The sequence below is a fragment of the Trachinotus anak genome, unplaced genomic scaffold (assembly GCF_046630095.1).
Source record: "Trachinotus anak isolate AG129_WGS33_773 ecotype Australia unplaced genomic scaffold, CSIRO_AGI_Tana_v1 ptg000011l, whole genome shotgun sequence".
Lineage (NCBI taxonomy): Eukaryota > Metazoa > Chordata > Actinopteri > Carangiformes > Carangidae > Trachinotus > Trachinotus anak.
Genome location: NW_027273862.1, coordinates 26,683,464 through 26,706,518, shown reverse-complemented (window position 1 = coordinate 26,706,518; position 23,055 = coordinate 26,683,464). Strand labels below are relative to the sequence as shown.

Below are 23,055 nucleotides of genomic sequence, written 5' to 3'. Positions count from 1 at the left end.
CCGTTGCCTGCTGAATGGTGGAATCCGCTCCCGCTCCACCGTGCACTGAAGCTGCGCCTCCATAAACTCAATTCTTCGCTGCATTTAGAAAATGTCGTTAAAAACCATAAAATCTCGCTCCTTGGTTTTACAATCTGACTCCCTTAATTCAATCAGTGTAATAGAAGCTGAGTCATGTGGGCCTCGACTCTCCTCAGTGAAACACGAAAAACACACACACACCTCTGACTTTCAGCCTACACACAAAGAATATCATTTGATTTCAAAAAGCAATATTACACGACATTAATATAGTTCTGTACCCGAGGACATCAATCATTCAGTAGCTGGACACTATAAAAATCCAACGGCTGGACGACACTTTTCAAATCAAAATAACCATTAACTGCAAAATATACTTTTGGTTTTTGAGCTGTTTTTCTGAAGAATTTTCCTCTGACCTGATCCCTGTAGCTACACAGAGAGGATTTTCATACTTGATCAATAGATGATTTAATTATAAAATTAGCCCAAAATAGTAGTTTGTAACCTTTTTGGTGATAATCAATTTTTATTTGATTTTATTTATTTGATTAAATAAATCAAATTCTATTCAAAGTGTGCAAAAACGTAGTGTGCAGTGTGGAGTGACGCTCTAAACAGTTCACAATTGTAAAGAGTTATTTTTTTCCTTCATAAATTGCCTCATTTGAAAGATTTTACCAGAGGAGGGAAACTTATCCATAAATTCACAAGAAAACAGTAAAGATTAGAAAAATGCTAGAAAAATCAATGTGATTTTGTAGAACAAAACAAAACAAAACAAAAAACTGTTTTATTTTATTTTATTATTTTTTTTATCCAGTTAATAATCCTGTGAATATGTATATCTTGGGAACTCTTGGGGAGTCACGATACCAAGGTTGATAACTACTGATCTATAAAAGAAGAAAACCCACCACAGCATCCTAGAGTACAAAACAGAGAAAAGCATCAAATCTAAACATTTAAGAAGCTGGGACAAGAGAGTATTTGGCTTTTTTCTGCCCAAACTATTAATCAAATATCAAAATGGATGGCAATTTATTGCTTCTGTGTTCAGTGCCAACCAGAGTTTAGATTCAAGGATTCCAGCACATGAAAAGATAGATCCAGAGAGACAGTAATCGATTTTTTCAGTTGTTCTGAACTAACAAATCAGAACCTGAGGACGCACAAATGAAACACATACTTTGCTCAAAGATTAGCCAACTGTACGACTAAATAAAGGAATGACATTGATGGTGCTGGGTGCTCCTGTCCAGAGTTTTTGAATAGAAAATGTTGCATACGCTGAGATAAAAGCAGGGCATTACATTTGTGTGGTAATAAATACTGAAGCCGTAATGTGAAATGGCCACAGCAGCAACATGAATCTCTGTACTATGAGCTCTATGATTACGAGACTGACTGGAATGAGTCCAAGAGGACGAGTGGCCGGCTGCAGCGGAGGATTGATTAGACAGTACTAATGGATTAGGAAGGTCCAGCTAGATGCTCTGATATCTGTCAGCTGCTTCCATGTGTCTCCTTAAAAAGTGACATCCCACAGATCAATAAGTGGCGATCAGACTCAGTGAACATTCAACTGGGCAGAGATCAATAACACTTAGCGTCCCCTTTCCCAACTCCTAACTAGCCTAATGTGACAGAGGAAGACTAATGGAGAAGGAATATTCTCTCTCTCTCTCTCTCTCTCTCTCTCTCTCTCTCTCTCTCTCTCTCTCTCTCTCTCTCTCTCTCTCTCTCTCTCTCTCTCTCTCTCTCTCTCTCTCTCTCTCTCTCTCTCTCTCTCTCTCTCTCTCTCTCTCTCTCTCTCTCTCTCTCTCACACTCTCTCACACTCTCTCACACCTCAAAAAGGCTTAGGAGGTGTCAAACAAAAGGGCAGCACCTGCTCATCTGCTTTATGAGCAAGCAGAAAAAAAAAAACGAAAAAGAAGACACTCACACTGACATCTCACATCGATACACAGAAGTGTAAAAGAGGAGCGGTGAAGATCTCCTCCACTTGACAAACTGACATACTCTGCAGGAAAATACTCCTGTCTGACTCTGCTGCCAAGACTTCCCTCCAGCCAAACGCCGTCTGGTGCCAAAAGTCACTCAAGCATTTTTGTGCACGGGGCATACACCACGCAGAGCGCCTCGCTCTGTTTCTGCATCAGAAATACTACCCCGCCTGGACCAGTGACCCATTCACTGTTTCACTGGGTGATGATGGGATCCATATGGGCCCAATTATATTTTTTTTCTTTCTTACTATTCCGGACTATTTATGCAGAGAAAATTCTGAGCACACTTGTACCTTTCTAGCAAAAGTCAGAAGTCATGAAGTTATGCACAGTTGCACCAGAGAGCTGCCAAGTCCAAACAAAGTCTTTGATGAGTGGTGGGAGTTTAATGCCTTGCTCAAGAAGACCATGATAATACTCAGCTGAGAATAACTGATTTATGACCACACTTGTCAAGCTGCTAAAACCAAAGTTTGAGTTTTTTTAATTACAGAAAATATCTAAAACACAAAGTACATTAGTGCAAATTAAATATCCGTCCATAAATTTCCATATCAAAATGTTTAATACATTGATAACGTTGATACTGTTTTTGTACCGACCAAAATATATTTGTGTCTGTAGCACTGAGCAGCAAAAATTGTCTGAAAGTTAATATTGATTGTCAGGTCAGATCTGTGATCACTTTTACTTATTCTTCCATAATTAAAGGTCCCATATTTTACACTTTTCCTGTGTTTTATTTGAAGTGTTGATATCCATGAGAAGATCTATGGTTTTAAGAACCAAAAACCGTCTCACTGTAGTTTTGCATCTCCTCTCTCAGGCTTCTCCCTGGACCAATCAGAAGAGAGGATCTGAGCCTCTCTTCTGGATTTCAGGTAAACATTTATAGAAACCAAATCCTGCAATGCTGGATGGTGGGTCCAGGTGGGCGGGGCTTGGGGCGTGGCTGAGAGTGGTGACATCACAAAGTTACAGAAGCCCTGATGGCTCGTTTTAAGGCTCAGTCACTGAATACAGGCTGTGTGGTGAGGCTTTGATACTTTCACAGTATTAATACAGAACCTAAACCTGCTTTATAATCAAAAAAGACATTTAGTCTGACAAAAACCAATGTACAGCAGTTTGTGTTTATACATTATTTAATATTTGAGAAGTTTGTCTACTTCTATTTATTGGAAAAAAAAAACATGTTTATATTTCTCAAGGTAAGCTATCAAAAGATTTTACTTTTAGGAACCTTTAATTAAAAGCTGACAGATCTATGTCTGATCCTTTAACAAACTGGGACAAATGTTTTGACGTCAGAAACAAACTTTTGTCTTACAATCCTTTAGAAATGCAGAACTCTCGGTCCACCTTTATCTGCCACCAAGTGGGCAAAAGCATTTTCAGCTGGATCACACAGACTAACTTTCAATCTACTGGCAGGGCACATGGATCAAGAAATCACATCAAATCTAATAAACAGGCTTGCTTTCGCCTCAGTGCCAACTTGATGTCTACAACTTCAGTCGGTCAATAGAGCGAATTCAAAGTAGAGCTTTTTAGTTTCTGAAATACTCAGAGTTGATTTTACTGTTAAAATATAAATCTCTAGTGTCTTTGATTTTAAGATCTTTTGTTTATGGTGGCTCAATGATAGAGAGAGAAAAGAAGAGACAGAAGAGGATGGCAAAAACAGAATAAGCGGTGAACTCACTGCATCCGTCCTCGTCGCTGTGGTCCCCGCAGTCGTTGTCTCCGTCGCACTGCCACTGGGCCGGGATGCAGGTACACTCCCCAAACGCACTGACAGCACACGTGAAGTGATTCCTCCCACATGAGCACTCAGCATTGCCCCGAACACCTGCACACACGGAGGGAGAGAGGGTCAGAGGTCATCACACACGGTCACGTTAACGGACTTGTTATCACTGATTCGACCAGTTACACATACAGAAATGACTGAGGGTGAAAGTACTGAATGTGGAGGTGGACTCATCCCAGTTGAAAAACCACAACCTGCCTCTGAACCCTGACTCAGACAACATTGAACAGAGGTGGTGGCAGAGGAGTCATACAGGGAGGACATTTACTGTAACACATGACACAGCTGATGATTAAAACGCTGACTTTTACCCGTGTGATTTCTTGCATTGTCTTTTTTTTATGATGATATATTCACCCTGCTTAACCCCTCTGTTTGTGTGACACCACAACCACAGCCAATCTGTTTAGTGTAATTTAATGTGAGTCTCTATTTGATTTATGCTGCAGCTGTAAACTCCACACAGATAAAAACTAACCTGGTTTCAGCTTTGCTGTGTGAATGATTGTTCAGCAGCTGGAGAAACAACAGGAGCATTTCAGGGCCTTTGTGCAGGTTCGCAACTTCAAATCCGCTCAATCATGAGGCTGCTGTGAATGGACTTTATCAAAGTTAGTCCTATCTCCATAAATTACCTTTGATGGAGGTTCAAGTTTTTTTTTTTGTTTTTTTGTTTTTTTTTTTTAAAGCTGACAGGCTTGTTTTGACATATTTCTGGGAAATTCCAGATCAAGTCAAAAGGCCTGTTTCAAATCTCAAATCATGTCAAGTCTCGAGTCCTCAAGGGCGATTTCAAGATCACATCATGTCCTGAACTTTTTTTTTTCCAAAGCTGTGTAGTAATATTTTTAGATAGCTGCACTTTCAACATACAGACCTCTTTTAAATACTCTATGGTGGTTATGCAAGCCCTGCCTGATGTTGTCTTTTTCTAATGATCATTGTGGGACTTTCTTTGTCAAAACTAGAAACGTAAATAGAAACGATTTTGTAACTTAAATCTGATCTCAGTCCAAGTCTCCAGCTCTACAGCAGAGCAGACACAAAACAACACACTCTGCCAAACATCAACAGCTAATTAGCTAATGGTGAAATATTGCAATGGTAACAAAATGACAGTTCAGTGCGAGTACTGGGCTGCTCGTGTTCATGTGCTGATCTCTTTGTTTTAAGGAGGCTCAGTACGTTAGCAGCGTTTCTCTGAGCTGCCGTCTGCCACGCAGCTTCTCTGTCACCGCTCCAGCGGGCTGTGTACCGTAAACTACAGCCTAATTCGCTTCATACAGCCACACACTATGTCACCATGTAGAAATGAGACTTCACAAACCATCTGGCTGGCGGCCATATTGCAGAGTATTTGATTAATCTGGTTTCCTCTGGACAATTTGTGGTATTCAAAGACAACAATTCATAAGCCTGATCTTAACGTGAATGGATTTCATTTAATTAATCTCCTCCACCGGAACATGAATATGTGTGTTGTATGAGTAACAAACAAAAGTATTAAAATCATGAGTATAAACAAGTATCGCCACAGGTAGTTTTAGCTCCTCAGAGTGAAGAGGTTTTATAAATATGTGCTTGTTTGTATGTGAGCGTATGTGTTTATAGCTGAGATCCTTTGTGATAAGTAGGACGACGTCTTTTAAAAAGATTCTTCCTCGTCCTCAAAAAAAACAAAACAAAAAAACAGCTGATATGAGACTGTTGTTGGACTGTACCGACACCCATCAGCATAATGATTCATGAAGTGATTAATGAGGTTTGTGAGCTAAAATAATAATAGGTATTTTTCAGTTTACATTTTTGATTTTAAGTAATATGGAGATGGAGATATGGAGATAAAACCCTGTCGTCACTTGACACACACAACATAAATGAGCATCCAGTCTTGGTTCACTAGGTCAGCGGTCTCCAGCATTTTTAAAACCAAGCAATATCTATTTGAGAGCCCTTGTCAGAGGTTACATATGCATACCTCCTTTTATTTTAACGATATTTGACAATGTTTTACTTCTGTTTGATCTGATTAATTAGTCATTCTTCTTCTTTGTTTTCTTGTCTTGTGTTTTGTTTATTTGCTTGGTAAAATAAAGGTTAATTAAAAAAAAGAAAATATGTCCATGTCAGGGCTGAAGGATATGCCAAGAAAAAAAAAAAAAAACAAAAAAAAAACATCCGAACCAAACAAGCATGTTCCCTTATGTCTTTACAATACGATTTGTGGGCTGGCAGGTAGAGACTCACGGGTAGGATGGGTACTTCTGTTAACAGCAGGAGCTTTAGCCAAAGAGCACAATATGAATCATGAAACATCTTCATTCTCTTTATAGAGTTAAAAAGTAAAGTTACATTACAGTGATTACTGGCCCTTTAACGTAGGCCCCATTCTGCTTACGCTGTGTGCATATGTGCACAGACAAACGCAGTATCCCAAAAATACACAGTCAAACACACACAAACACACACATACACACACGCAGGATCCATACGTTCACTCTGCTCTGGTTTCCCACCACAGCAGAGAAAAACATGGCGTCACCACACCTTCAGACACATCGCAGCACATCACGTTCAGGAGAGGAAATAAATAAAGGTTTCCCATTTAGCTCTCACTTTGAAGCCTATTAATGACCATCTGTGTGTGTGTGTGTGTTTGTGTGTGTGTATGGTGTGTGTGTCAATTTTGCTGAAACTGGCCTGCCGCTACAAACCCAGAGTTTCTTGGAACGCGCATGGTGTGTGTGTGTGTGTGTGTGTGTGTGTGTGTGTGTGTGTGTGTGTGTGTGTGTGTGTGTGTGTGTGGTTCCTGGCCTCCTCACAAAGGCATCAGTCAACCCAGGAGGGCCTGGCAGAGAGAGCTCAGTAACCTTCAGATCCCTCCCACAGCACTAAATTAATGGCCTCTTTCTTTTCATTTCTCTCTCTCCCTCTCTTTCTCCTCATTCTTCTCTTTCCATCCATCCCCTCTTCACACTTCCCCTTCAGCTGCCTCCCTTCTTTTCTCCTCTTCCCCACTTTTTTCCTCTCCCCTCCCCTCGTTTCCAGAGGGAAACAGGGATGGCGTCATCCAAGTCTTCCTGTCTTTAAAGTTGTCTTTCTAATTTTCTTGCACAGTGTGTAGTTCCTGAGGCTGTGGGACACCGGGGGGGGAGGGGGGCATGCCACTTACACTCAGAGAGACAGACAGGACAATCACAGACAGACAGGTACAGACTAAAGCCTGAAAATCCCCAACTCAGCCTAATTCCTGATACTCCGAGGTAGAGCTGTGCTGGATTTGTAACTTACAGCACATTATGTGTGTTTTATTCATCTGTGTGTGTGTGTGTGTGTGTGTGTGTGTGTGTGTGTGTGTGTGTGTGTGTGTGTGTGTGTGTGTGTGTGTGTGTACTGAGCTAAATTAGAGTCTGTGATCTGGAGCAGAAGCCGTGTCAACATGAAGCCACATCTCAGGCCGCGCATTTGTCAAACATACTGGAGCCATTTGCTGCGACCAGAGCCAGAGAAACTTACAGCTCTTAGCAGGACACCATCACACACACTGGGCTGCACATGCACGAGCACCAACCAGGACTGAGAAATGATTCAGGTGATATGATCATACATTGTGCACAGTGGGAGATTTGACAGCGGAGAGATATTCTGGTGTGCTGTTTCTGGTTTCAGTATTAGACCACTGTGGGTAGTGTCGCAAATCAGTGAACTGGAGTATTATTTTGTCTATTAAATGGTTTCTCTGAAGTATTTTCCGAAAATGTACCATTTCACAAAATATTTTTCTGATGCAATATGACAACTACATTGACATGACAGAAGATTTTATCTATTTCACACACCCCTACCCGGGAATCTCAGGATCAACTAACTAGAGCTAGACTGATAAATGAACCAGGCTAACGTATCAGCTGATACTACGCAGATACATCGCAACTGTGTAAATCGTGGCAGATAAGTAACAACACAAATCTAAAGGATCCACAGCAACATTGATTTGTTTATGTCAGCTAACAGGTTGTTATCAGACCATTTGTCATCATGGCTTGCAGATATCTCAAATGACATTAGTATCGCTCTTAAAAATCCAGAATCAGTCAGGCTATAAACTAAAACTCACAGCACAGGTAGAGAATCATCTATGATATGTTGAGATAGTTTGCGTGACTGAAGATGACTCGAGTTATATTAACTCTACCAACCAGTCAAGTTACAGTTTACAACCACGTCTGTAATATACATAGGGAAGGAATATAAAATGTATTGAGTGTACAGTGGCATTTGCAGAACATTATGATGTCATAGTGATGTTGACCTTTGACCTTTTTGATATAAAATGTCATTATGTCATCGTTTCATCCTGTTAGACGTTTGTGTGAAATTGTATCATGATTACCAAATGAATTCTTGAGTTATGATGATATAAGCACGTCTTGTGATGTCACAGTGACCTTGACCTTTGACCATCAAATTCTCATCAGTTCATCCTTCAGCATGAATGTTTGTGCCAAATTTGAAGAAATTCCTCCAAAGCATTCCAGAGATATTTCACAAGAATGGGACGGGTGGACGTAAATATGTGCTGTATTTATCATCGAAATGAAACACTACGTTTGCAGAGTTTGAGGATTTTTAAAACTGGACAAACAGCTGAGCAGATAGGAGCCAAACACTTCAAAAAAATCTACTCGAAAAAAAGGAGGAAGGAAAAACCTGCTCCTCAGTAACAGAAAAGAAATGATTGTTATACTGCTGATACTGTGTCACCACCACAGGTAGGTACACACAGAACTGGCACAAGCACCGCAGCCACAAATCAACAGTGTCTCATGCTACAACTGCCATGAAAAACAAAGAAAACTTTCAAAGCTGTCAAATAAAAAAAATAAAAAAAATATGTCATATATGCAACATGTGAACCGTTGTGAATAGTTTCTCACATGGGTGGGCAGAGACTTGCTAACACTTTCAGTCTGTTCTGGAAGAGAAAATACTGCCAAAAAAAACAATGCAAACATCAGTTGGTAGTGCTGTAACCCTGCCACCACAAATAATCACAACATCACAACTTGGATCAAGGAAGCAAAGAGATGCTGATGTTAACTGATGAAACTGATGATGACAAGTGAAAGATCAACTCATACTCAACATTAATCTGAGAAACAGGTATGAATGTGTGTCAACCAGCAGACAGATGAATATCGCCTTTACACTGAGAGCACGACATTAGTGACAATAAAGACAGAATCCTCGCCGTGCACTAGATTGTTATGCAGGGCTGCAGACAAACACACAAGCACACAAACACACTATGCTGCAGCAGCAGCCAGCCATGGCAGCCCAGTGCTTTCAAGAGCGCCAGCATGACAAGCCTCTGATGCATTACACAGATAGCAGATCACATGCCGGGCTGTTTTGTAGAGACAGTGGATCTCTTTGAGCCGCGAGTGCAAGTTTAGCAACAATACGTGATTCAGTCTATTAAAGGAAGTTAAAGTGGAGCAGGGACAATAGAGTCACCTGTGACCATTTTAGACTACATTGTTGTGAGTAGATCAGTTTGACACACTGAACTGGAAGAGTTGCAGGTGCTTGCTGCAATTTAGGTGAACACAGAATATATATTTAGGGTAAACAGTTTCTTTTCTGCTTGTGACTTCAGTAAAGCTGTTCTAAAGTCAATAAATCCTGCTAGAGTTTCATCTTAAAGGTCCCATATTATATAAAGTGAGTGTCCATGTCTTTTTTGATTATAGGGTCTAGGTTCTATATTAATACTGTGAAAGTGTCAAAGTGCTCTGAGCCTTAAAGGTCCCATATTTGACTCTTTTCTGGTGTTTTATTTGAAGTGTTGATATCCATAAGAAGATATATTTGTGATTTTAAGAACCAAATAACATCTCAATGCAGCTTTAATGCCTCTCTCAGGCTTCTCTGGAGCTCTACTGACAACAGGTCAGTGAGCCAATCAGAAGAGAGGCTACTGGCTGACTGTTTTCTGAGTGATTTAATAAAAATATAGCAGATGTCAGGGAAACACTCAGAGTGTGCAAAGTTGGATGGTGAGTTCAGGTGGGAGGGGCTTGGGGCATGGCTGAGAGCGGTGACTGCTTTGTTGTGACATCACAAAGTTCCAGAAGTCCTGACGGCTCACTTTCAGGCTCAGTTTCTGAATACAGGCTGGGTGCATTTCTCTGTGGACTGAGGCTTTGATACTTTCACAGTATTAATATAGAACCTATACCTGAAACTAAAAGGACATGGAAATGTCCCTGTATACAATATTAGACCTTTAAAACAAGCAAGGAAAAGTGAAAAAAAAAGGGGCCTTTAAGTGTTTCTTCCCTTCTCTATGCATCAGTAGGTGCCAGAGCCCCAGACTGGGATAAAACCTGTTCAATGTCAGCAAATTATCTCATTTGCTACTGAATAGTGAAAATACTTGATCTCTTGATTTTTCTACATAAATCATTAAATTCCACCACATCAAACCCACAGATAAGCCAGGTGATCAGACAAAGGTCAAACCAACTGAGGAAGGAGTAAAGCTCCCACTTCTATCCAGTAACAGGTGTAGGATGATGTGTTGAACCTGCTCTTCAGGCAAACAGTGACACAGACGGACAACTTAACTCTCACTTCACCTGCTGCTGCCAGAGGCCACGAGACAGACAGGAACCTCCAGCAGAGAAAAAGAAAACAAAGACCACCAAAGATCCTTCACTGCTGGTAACTACAGCCTGAAACTGTCTAAACAGGCCTGGTGTGAAACAAGACAGGTGGTCCTCCACCCCCCATAAAAGGTAAACACAGATGATCCCGCAAACCCAACCTGACACCACGCCTAAACCTGACCCACCTACAGCAGGGGCCAGCCGCCAAAAGCCCGTGTTCATGGACCAAACCGGGGCCGGAAGCGGACACGTTGTAGGAGTCTCAGATCTAACCAGGTGGCATTCGAACTGTTTCACCATTTCACAATTTGCTGTTGTTAAATAGTTAAATGACGAGCGTGAGCAGTAGAGGAGAGAGCAAAGGAGCCAAAACACACAATGGTAACCCAGCCTGGAGAGCGGGTGGCCACACGCTTTGAACGATGTCAAAAGGCTGCCAGTTAATTAGGCGTGGACCTCCCTGGAGACTACCTGGAGGGTCGGAGCTGCGTCTTTCTTTCAGCGCATGAGTGTACTGCTATAAAAAGTGATAAGCGGTAAATTGGGGGGAAAAAAAGAACCATCTGACAATGCAAAAGGGTAAGACAGGCACACGGAGGGAATGAGTCAAACCTTTTGTCTGCCCTCTGTCTTCCTGCCACCCATCCGCTGCTGGTGTCGAGCTGTTAAAGTGTCACTTCAGAGAGACAGCTGCGTCTCAGCGTGTCAGCAACTGTTCAGCCCGAGCAGTCCCAAACCAGCTGCACATCACAGCATCGCACGGCGCTGCACAACCACAATGGACACTACTGGTTCCCCACCTCGCTGTCAGACAACAGCGTGTTCATCCTTCGTCACTTCTCGCCGTGTGAGACTGCTGACAGTGAGACGCCTGACTGCTCACGTATACACGACGGCTGCTCACCTGCACTGTCATTCACCATTCATACTGCAACAGTGGCTTTGGCTTTCCTGATAGTAAAGTAACACTGATTGGTTAAAATACAGCCAGAAATATAAGATACAATGGATCGTAAGAGTACGTCACTTTTGCACCACCTGTTTTTCGGAAAAGACATTTAAATAAAACTGGGCATTCTTGTCATTTTTTTTTAATAATAGTGTCACATTTTAATAAATATTCTAAGAGATCTGAATGAAAAAGCACACCAAGGCTAGTGAGAAGCTGACAGACTTCAAACACAGGAGGGGAGACATTTGTAAGGCTGACTCATTGCTTGTATTTTAAATTATACAGGCCTGTGTTTTGGCACGTCCTGCCCTTTTCAGGGTGAGTTTAATGATAAACTGAGCTAATTACATGTAAATGAAAGAGAGTAAACATGGCAAACTACATATTGGACATTTTACAGACAACTCTGTCCCCTTCATTTCTGCAATAAACTGTCAGAAAACATCTCAACAACAGCACAAAACTCCTTGCAGTTAAACAGGGCTTACTGACCACTTTTGGGCTGCTTAAAACTCGCAGAGAAACTGTAGAAGGACAAATAAAAACTCACTAAGCCTATGAACAACACAATATGAAGCACTCTCTTAAAGCCTAACTCTGTAACACAGAGTAGTCAGTCGTGGAGATGCATTTGACATCTGCTTTTGTTTTTTTTATATCCTACATTTGCACAAAATGAAGTTTGGACACTCCTCAAAGTGCTTCCTTTAATGTGGTCTGTTTTCTGTGAAACGTAGATGAATTAAATAGGACAGGTCAAATTTAGCATCATAGTTTTGAATTGGATTGACCCAGCCATGACTCCATACTCAGGTAAATATAAAAGTAATATAAACTGGAAATCAGCAGAAACTGGGATGTATGAGACCGAATACTAAAATGTTTTTTATATACAGTCAACCCAAGTCATTTTTGGCTTTTAGTGTTATTTTCAAAGAAAAACAATCCTGCCAAATATTAACAAAACCTCACCTCACGCAGCAGACTGTGCCACTTCCATTTTCGATCTAGTCTATCAAGGCTGCAATGTGAAACGTGTGAGTAGAGAAGAGAGGGCGTGATCGCACTGCTAATAACTCTGGACTCTTACAACTTTACAGCCAAACTGATCACTGTCACTTACATAGCTCCTCACTACACTAGCTACTGTAGCTCAAAGTTAAGTTCACAAGGAATAAAATGAACTAGTTCGTTTTTATTTCTTCCTTTTTAAAAATTAATTATTTTTTTTTTAATTAATTTATTTATTTTAATTCTTTCTCAGTAGAACCTCCTACTACCAGCCCCCAAGCATTGCCACTTAAACTAAATGAATAGTTGTATTGACTATAGAGTCACAGACTGTAAATGCTGTGTTTGACTCAGACCCTTTCTTAATGATTTCTTGTGATCATCATTCATTTGCTGATACTTTAAAAGACTTGTTGCATGCATCAACTTGATGTGTCGTTAAAAATTTGTTGTCAATGTAGTTGACATTTGGACTTGTTTTTTCCCCAATGGAAACAGCACTGATTTATTCATAAAAGTCCATCAAGTGTTCATCCGAACTGGCTTCGGCAGCACCAGTAGTTGCGTTCACTGGACACACGCTGGGTGCTGTAAATCCTCGGGTGCTGCAGTAAAACACGCCCCTCTTCTTCTGATGTTTGGTGGTTGGCAAACAGTATTCTGGTCCATGAACTGCTGCCTTCTGGTGCGTGAACATTAATTCTCGCAAGAGTGAACAACGCTCACGTTCACATTCATTAGTGGCAAATGGATTCAGTAAATGAACTGTGATCATTTAGCGCATCCGTGCACAAAACTGCACATTTTCCATAAAACCAAAACTATGAGCTTAAAGAGGCAAAAACGCTCCATTAAGAGTTGGTGAGGATTCTGCAATGGTCCCTCACCTTTCACTTCCTTCGTCACCGATATGTAAAAGGTATTGATGGGTGAAGTCTTAATGATGATGCACACAATTTCCCAGGCTCCTGCTGCTTTTTTATATCCGTATTTCTCCTCATCACAACAAAAGGAAGCTCTAAAGCTGCTGAAACACTCAAAGAACACATTGACTGAATTCCCTGCGGTTATGATGGCTCTGGGTTAAGCTGACTTGGCTTCAAGATTCCAAACAGCTCATCCTCCCTACCCGTTCCCCCTCTTTGTCGGCTCATCTCCACCTACTAATTTGCCCACCATAGGTCAGGCCGCTCTGATGTGGCAAGCTGGTAACCACAGCAGCACATGTTGAAGCCCTGCTGGGAAAAAAAAAGATGCAAGTGTGGAGGACCAGCATGTGTGAGCAGATGCACATATGCACACCACTTTTCCAGCGCACAGGGAAATTCTTCAGACGCTTAAAATATCCGGTTCCCGCGCCCAAGAATGTAAACAAAGTACCAGACAAACAAGTTCAGAATTGATGCCAGGTCTTCAAAGCAAGACAGGCCCGTCATCACAAGCTCATCCTCCCGGTTATCTCAGACACGCAACACACACACACACACACACACACACACACACACACACACACACACACACAGAGCAGCGTCTGAAATGTGCAGCAGTTGGTCAGCAGCGGGGTTCTTTTCACGCCTGCTCATCTCAGACTTTCATTAAAACTCCAGTCTTATCACAGTACAGCACTCAATCACTTTCTTATAACATACTGTAACTCAGCAGGGTGGTGTGTGTGTGTGTGTGTGTGTGTGTGTGTGTGTGTGTGTGTGTGTGTGTGTGTGTGTGTGTGTGTGTGTGTGTGTGTGTGTGTGTGTGTGCTGTTGTTGGCCCTGCCTGTAATGCTTAACCATGCTGACGCTCCCCAAACCTGACCAGAGGCATCATTACAGACAGTCAGCGCTGAATGTTGATTACGTCCAGCACTACATGGAAGCGAATAACACCAGGCATGTATGCAACACACACATACACACACTCAGCCGAGTCATTGCCTATTAACCAAGTCCGACCCAGAGGCATGTGGGAGGATACTGTCCTTTATTCCCCTGAAATGAGCGAAAACAACATAATTACACGCTCGGTGATATATCATGGTCCTGCTGCTGCGGGTAAGAAAATAAAGGCCTCTCTCACACACACACACACACACACAGTGTCATCATCCGTGGCCGGCCAGCAGTCTCTCTGAAGTCAGTTCAAAGATAACACTGCCTTGGCCAGGGATGAGTGGATGGCTGCTGGACGGGCATGTGGGCTGGCACCACCGGGTGTGGGTGGGGGGATACATGAAGTGAAAAAAAAAAAAAAAAAAAAGGAAAGAGCACAGACATATCCATTCTGTACATATGCTGTAAGTGTAGTTTTCATGTTATTTTACTTAAGAGGTGCAAAAACTCCTTTCAGCATTTTAAAATAATCCCACGTAATCCCAAATCTCATTTTCTCCTTGCAAAGTGCGAAGATTTTAGCCTCCACCAACACTAACCAAGCTAACCAAGTTCCTTTTTATCTTTACTTTCCATCCATTGCTCCCACCAGAACACAAAACACATTACATACATTTGATTTTATGTTTATGTGATGCATTTATCATAACTTTTACATCTTCTATTTATTGTTGGTGTATTGTATAACAGATTTTTTTTAGTTCACAGCATTGTTGTTATGTTAAGTTACACTTATTTGTATGGAACCATGTGCATATTAAACAGAACTGTTGTCAGAGTTAGCTTAGAGCTAATTTTCATTTGCAATAAATACATAATAAGGCACAAAGCGAAACACACTGACGAACAGTGTGGCGACTGACTGGAGAAAAGGGGCTGGTTTAAATACTGGGGAGCAGATGAGGGAAATGAGGAACAGGTGTGTGTTAGTAGGCGGGGACCTTCCAGTGATTGGGAATTGAAAACAGGTGAGCAGGTGCATCTGGAAACAGGGAGAAAGTCCGAGAACATGTGGTGAGTGGGTGGAGTGTGACCGAAGGCCAATAAACGGAGGTGAGACAGAAATCACGACGCTGATTGGGCAGATTTTCTACTTGTTTAAAAAAAAAAATGAATTAATTAATTTAAAAAAAAATAAATTATATATATATATATATATATATATATACACATACATATACATATACATACATATACACACACACACACACACACACACACCTCTGTAACAGATGAAGTCAGTGATGTTTCCGTGTGTGTGATGCTGTGTGGTCTGTCTGGTCACAAGGCCATGAAGGGGTTAAGGAGGGAGAGGGGCGAGTGTGTCGTACTAGGTTTCATTTTCCACTACCATCAGCCCTTTGTGATGACTGGCCTCCACACACTGTACTTATGTGGCTTTGGGACTCAATATGTGTGTGTGTGTGTGTGTGTGTGTGTGAACATGTGTGTGTACACTGTATACAGTATATGAATGAATGAGGGAAGGGCTCTGTGCTATGATCAAAGAGAAAACACATAAAAGATCCATCGTGACTACTTCCATTTGCTCTGCTTTGTGTATTGGACATGCGCTTTAAGGATTTAATGACCCGATGGGAAACTGGAAGACGACTTTTCCACAAAGATGACACACACATGTTGAAAGGATGGAGGCTGCGTACAGGATGGACGGCAGAGCGAGATGAAGAGCTGCAGGTCTGACTGTCATAAGCGCGTGTGGGAGGACTCCTGTGGTGTTTGTTATGAAGTGTGGGTGAGAAAGCGAGTGTTCTGCGTGGAGTCAGAGAGGAGGAGGAGTGAGGAGGGCAACGGGAGACAGAGCGATGAAAGTTTGTTCAACGGCTGCTGAAGAAGCGGTGTGAACGCCGCACCACTGAGACGAGACAGAGGCTGTTGGAGAGAAAGGGCCTGTGTATCAAACCACAATATTTTATTTCATACTAAATAAATAGCATCTGTAGCACAGATTATATAAAAACAAGTACCAAAAGCTGCATTCAAAATTTAAATCATGATGCACAAATTTTACGATGCAGTTTATGACACGGCTCAATAAAATTGTTCCGCAGCTACAAAGAGCATCGCTTCAGATTTACTGCACAGTGTGAGACTTTCAGTGCACTTCAGTGCAATGCATTGGCTTTAGTTTGAACAGGATTGTTTTAGTGTGTGAGTGTGTGTGTGTGTGTGTGTGTCAGACCTGGCAGTGTAAACACAGCGGAGCCCTGAGCTCTGCCTCTGGCTGTGAACACTAGACTTGCTGGGTAATGTGCTGAGTGAGCACTTGGTGTCCAAGCTCACTCTAATCCACAGATTGTCTCTTTGGCCAGCTGACCCACCACCCCCCACCCCCCTTCTCCACCCTCCCCTCATGCACACTCACCATCCCCAACAGGGGCCTCTATCAGGGACACAAAGGTCAGAGCTTCAGCTGACCCCAGAGTTCAGAGCTTGGAGTCTGATATTCAACTGTTCTATCAATTCTTCAAAGATTCATCTTTCTGTATCTTTTCTCAATGACTGTGTGGTTTTGCATTAATCGGTGTGTGTGGAGGTACTTCCCAGAGGATGCTGTGCTGACACTGCAAGTCAATTCATCAACTGACTGAGGAAACTAATTGTCAAGTATTCTGATAGGTGATTGTTTAAATCAGAGCTTCCCAATCCACAGTCCCGCTGATTTCTCCCCTGCTCTGCCCACACCTGATAAGATAAGTAGAGGTTTTTATGTCAATCAGCCTTCCAGCTCCAGTGGCTAAACTTATGGGCACCACTGGTTTCAGTCAAACAGTCTTTGATTCCACCTTGTCAAACACAAGTCTTTTTGGCCTTTTACTGTGTTCTGTCTTTGTATTTGGGTTTTTGACAGTTGGTCTGACAAAACAAGCAGTTTGAAGGAAACACAGTTGACGCTGGAAACTGGGAAAAAAAGTAGTCAGACTAAACAAAATGATGAAATACTAAGTATGTAAACAATGCTGCTCCTAAACCAGACATCTAGAAAATTAAAAGCACATGTACTGAACGATCTGGAGATTAATGCCAACATCAGCACCAACATCTGGCCCTAAGAGTGACAGCCATGAGTGTAGTGTTAATTGTTTGTGCATTACTATTCTGCACAGAGCTTCAAAAAGTGGATCAGTGACAGAATCCTAATCTACGCTTGTGTTATGCAAACCTCAAAAATGTCCAATAAACCCAAACTAAGCGACCTGTTTGAACTGCAAACATCTATTGTTCTGTGGAGTCAAATCAAAACCATGCTTCTGGGTTCTAAAAGCGGCAGCCCTCACTCAGCTCAAACTCAAGTAGCTGAACCGACAGGAATGTTAACATCGCTCAGCTTGAACCAGTGTCCAGGTAGAATAAAAACACAGGATAACTGAGAAAGAGAGAGGTGCAGGGAAGGTGAACGGGCTGTCCACTGGAGTCTGAAAACTCTGTCTTAAAGGAACAATTTTACCATTTCCAGCAAGTGTCCCTGCAGCACACACGGACTGCTGGTGAAACTTTTTGCTGCGTGTGTGTGTGTAAAACTAGTGTCTGGATCAGGTCCAGTCCACTGGAGTCCGCCTGTAAGTGCTACACGAGCCGCTTGTCTGCAACAGCCTGCAACAGAAACTCGCCCCCTGAGATCAGCACCTCTCCCTGGGATTTATCGATCACCTGCTCAGGGGCTGCACACTGATGGACTGAAATCCATCTGCTGTACAAATAAAACTCAGAGCGAGGCAGCCTACAGACGAACATGCAGCAAACCTGTAGCTGAAAAACTCCCACAAAAACAGGCATTACATTAAACAGCAGGAATGCTGTCTTAAATTTTTTTTTTTTGCTGGTTTTACAACACTTGCAGTCAGTTTGGGCCACACCAAACAAATATTCAAAACAAGAAAGCTGTCCTGGTTAAAAGCTCACAGAAAGAACACAGAAGCCACAGAAACAATCATGATGCAATGACACAGTTGCAGATAGTTGCTTATCCCTGAACCTTATTAAAGATGCTTTTATACTGTAGCTTACATTTTCTGCTAAACTGAATGAAAAAAATTGAACAGGCAAATTAGACTGAAGAGTCAGGCACTTTAGATTCACAGCCTTATGAACAGCGATGCAATCAATTAATTGCTATGAAATTTGTTCTCTTTTAAAATTTATGACCAGGAATGCTGATAATGATATTTCCATGTCTTTTTTGATTATAAAAAAGATACTAATACTGTATACTAATACTGCGTACTAATACTAATACTAATACTAATACTGTAAAGGTATCAAAGTGCTCAGTCCACAGAGAAATGCACACAGCCTGTATTCAGAAACTGAGCCTTAAAATGAGCCATCAGGACTTCTGTAACTTTGTGATGTCACAACAAAGCAGTCACCACTCTCAACCACGCCCCAAGCCCCGCCCACCTGGACCTTGCAGGATTTGGTTTCTCTGAGTGTTTTACCTGAAATCTGCTGTATTTTATTTTATTCTGAAAACACTCAGCCAGTGAGAAGGGAGGCTCAACACAAAACGCTCTGTTGTTACTAGAGCTCCAGAGAGACGCCTGAGAGCAGAGATGTAAAACTACACTGAGATGGTTTCGGATATCAAAACTAATTGGACCATTAATTGTGCCATTGTATACTTATCTGAACACCTGAATCCATCACAAGTTTAACCAGTGCAAACGATTTTTTTTCACCTGTGAAAACATTTGTCTGAGCTCCATAAAACACCAAAACCAGAACAGTCCAATTCTGAATATAAGCAAGTTACAGTGGTCCTGGGAAGGCCTCATGGCAGTGCCGGATGCCAGATCAGTATTAGCAGTTCTACTTGGTCCATGTCTGTGAATGTGAACTCACTGTGAAGGGATAAGTGTAATAAGAGGAGATTATTCCATGCGGGCAAGCTGTAACTCACTTTATGGGCTTTGACTGGATGAGGGGAACAGGCACTGAGGTCCAGCTCTGTAATATCCAGTTATAAACTGACGCAGCATGAAGGGCTCCACTCCGCAGCTCTAACCTCCTCCATGTTGGCACCAGACGCTCTATGATGTTAACATTTGAGATTCGGGGCAAAAACTGGGCTTGTAAATTTCAAATCTACGAGTGAGAGTTTGCCAGTTTTAGTATATTGACCTCTCTGTTTTCTACATCAGTCCAACAGTCAGCCATTAAAGCGAGCTGCTAACTATGAGGAGGGCTCAAACAATTGCGCACACACACACACACACACACACACACACACACACACACACACACACACACACACGTTAAAACCGGTCATGCCTGTACAAATGTGAACACAATGTCTGGCTCACAAAGGTTTTTAGTCTCATCAGCAAAACTGGTCAAGAAACATGAGAATAGAGGCAAAATCATACTGAATGTTAAGAGTCAATTCTGATATTGATATTATGTGCGCTGTTTTGTTTTGCTCATCTATTATGATATACAATAATATTTCTCATCAAAATTGACCAATAATATCTTTAGGATATACTCATTCAGGCTATAACACGTGTTTCCCTTTTAGTGCTGAATCATTAATTAATGAATTCATTACCTGATAGACACAGAACAAGTCAAAACCTTCACCTGCAAATGATCCCTTCAAAATAAATTACCTAACAGACTTCAATGTCACTTTCTTTATCTTTATTAGCTAAAACAGAAAGTACTTTAAATCCGAGTCTGACGCTCTTCATTTTAGAAATGTCTCTTTACATATGAAACTATTTGCAAAATAAATATGGGAACGGAAACTAGACAGAAGACATACAGAGTGATTATCATTTAATTATACATTGGATGGTACATTGATCAAGAATTTTACTAAATTTATTTCTTTGAAAATGATTCACATTTTGTATCCATTTCCTCAGTAAGAGTAAATGCACATCTTCAAGTTATGAAACCTTGGAAGACACACACACCCTGGTCCCTGCAGGACAACAAAACCCCAGAGCATTCCAGAGGAGGTGGGAGTGGAGAGTTTGGAGGGTGATGGGGGTGGAGGGATGTTAAATTGGTGACTTGGAAGGCAGAGCCTTTCCAGAAGCGAAGCGGACAACCTGTGGTTGGGGTTGAATTCTTTCCCTCTCTGGCTCCTTTTAGAAAAAGAGGAGAAAACGGCAAACACAGACCCCTCCATTCAGAGTAATTTATCCCTATGGCCAGGCCTTCTTTACCGGCTGCAATAGCCCCCTTCCGGGGCTGCCCAGCAGGATGCCTGCGAGTGGCGTGTGAAACTCTCCTGTCTCCTTAAGCTCAAAAGGGAAGGATGAACAATGGCCCTCGCCAGGCGCTGGCTCTGAACAATCCCTCTCTCTGCTTCCCTCTCTGCCTTACTCTCTCCGTCTCTAAAAGCAACCACAAGCCATTCCCGCAAAACCCACATTCCTTTATCCATCCAGTGTCGTCCATCAGCAGCCATTTCCTTCAACATAAACTGTTTTCTCTCATCTGTTCGTCTCCACTTCCCCTTTCTCTCTTAACCTCAAAATTTTCACTTGGTTTCCCGTCCATTTCTCTTTACCTCAACTCTTCTCATTTTCCTTTTCGGTAACACTAAGACAAACACTCTGAATCAGGGCGAAGGGCAGCACGAAGCGCCCCACATCTTTCTGGTTTCTCAGGACCCCATTTGACCCTCCCATTGCCCCAATCATCAAAACGTGGGTGACTCACCCTCTATCACTATGTCTCACCCCAACCATCTCTCCGTCTTTGAAAAGGCCCTGCTGGATCTGTCCTGCCTGAAGGGACTTGGACCAAACTCAGAGAGTGGGTGAACAAAGCAATTATTGGTCTGATTAATGGCATATTTGTCAGGGCAAAATTACAACCAACTTTGTTTTACCGTAACCCATGTGAGATTTCCACAACACATGGAACACAACAGTGAAAACAATGAAAATGAGCGGTGACAGTGAGACAGCTTTGTGCCATTACAATACACTCTGTAGCGTGTCTCTTTCCTCAGGCGCAGGATGTTAGACAGCAAGCTGGGCTTCAGCAGAACATATGGCTCATCAGTTCGTATGGCGACTGTCCAAACGGTTCAGGCTGAGAAACAGGCAAAGTACGTGTCAGTCTGATCGATCAATAACAAAAAACCCTGTTTCTGCACTCCTCTGCGGGAGTCAGAAGTTGGGAGAAAGAAATGTGGACAGTTTCCCCACAGAAGGAGCCTCAGCAACAATCCTCACAGCTCTTGCGGGAAGCCATTTTCCCCCCCAACACTCAACCATTCACCAATGGCTCCTACAGAGCTATTGAGCATTCACCAGGCACCTCCACATCCCCGACAAGCGCAACAAAAAGCATTTTAAAGCAATACTCCCTGCAGTTCCCACACTATTTCACCTGTCAAACGCTTACAAAACAGTCGAGGAAGGCCAAATGCCCCTCAGGGGCGCCACAGCACACCTCTTGCCAGCCTCAGCCTCACTAAAGACGTTGTTATTCCTCTAAGAGAAAGAGTACACTATAAATCTTTCCCACCTACTATCATGAGCAACTATTCTAAGCCTCAAGGCCCAGACAAGACCTTCCACCTTGACAAGCAGCACCAAAAGTAGAGCAGGTAACGTGAAGAAAGCATTTCCTCACAGAGCCAGACTCCCAGAGCGAGCAGATGAGTCATCTGGGAATGATGCTCAGGAAATCAATAAAAACCAATTGTCTGTTTGAGGAAGGAGACAGCAGAAAAGGCAAAGAAAGGGCAGTGCCGGAGATCCGTTGTGCCGAAGGAAATTAGAGGCGTCTGCAGAGTCACAACCTTGTCCGGCTGATTGATCATTTCAGTAAACTAGGAAGATGTCAGGGTCTCAAATAGCTACATGAAGGTCTGACGGAGAGAGTAAAAGAAACTCTTTCGGTCAATCATTTACTCAAGGCCTCATTCTGAATTCGGCGGAACATGGCTCTGCAGACTAGGAGAGCGATGACGCAGTCAGCCCACAGTTCGACTTGTGCTATTTTTAAGAAAGTTGGGATGATAACAAGCAGGAACTGTACAAAAATCCTTATTTATCTTCCTCCTTGGGCATAAAATGGGGAAAAAAAGTCAGCTTCTTTGTTCTCGTTTGTCCCAAATAACAAATAACACAATTTCAGAAGTTAGATTTTATTCACATTAAACTGACGAATAAAAAAACATTTTCCAAAAATGACTAAATATAATTTAAACATTTTCACTAAAACTGATTTTAGATTTCAGCAGTATGACATTTTTAAGACAGGTATGTTAGTGGATGGCATGTAACTGCACCCTCTCTATCAGACAAACCTGTTTCCCCAAAACATTAATATACAACTTAACTGCAACAGCAAATATGTAAATTAGCAACATATCCTCACTACGTTAATAGAAAACATAATCTGGATTAGTGCTGGGTATTGTCATTGATGCTCCCGAATCAATTCACTCCCCTTTGACAAGGTCCCAGTTCGACGCAATTCGATTCAATATCGATTCATTCACAGATACTTAAGTTAAAATGCCAATTTTGCTCTGATACATTGCTAATGTACCCCAGTGCACACAGCGTCTTCTTCTATCAGCTTCTTTTTGCACATCTTGCACATGGATTTGCTTTTTGTTTCAGCTCTTTAAATCCAAAATGCAGCCACGCATCTGCCTTTAGACCTGCGCCTTCAGTTGAGCCGTGTCCGCCATGTTT

At 42.0% G+C, this 23,055-nt stretch overlaps 1 protein-coding gene across 2 annotated transcripts in view; it reads right to left on the bottom strand.

Moving 5' to 3' along the window:
• The window catches only part of lrp4 (low density lipoprotein receptor-related protein 4), a 120,516-nt gene that overhangs the window by 61,839 nt on the left and 35,622 nt on the right, over window positions 1–23,055 (bottom strand). For both annotated transcript variants that reach the window (XM_071489450.1, XM_071489451.1), the window contains exon 2: window positions 3,738–3,884. In XM_071489450.1, coding sequence (XP_071345551.1) covers window positions 3,738–3,884 — 147 coding nt within the window. The remainder of the gene's footprint in view (window positions 1–3,737; window positions 3,885–23,055) is intronic.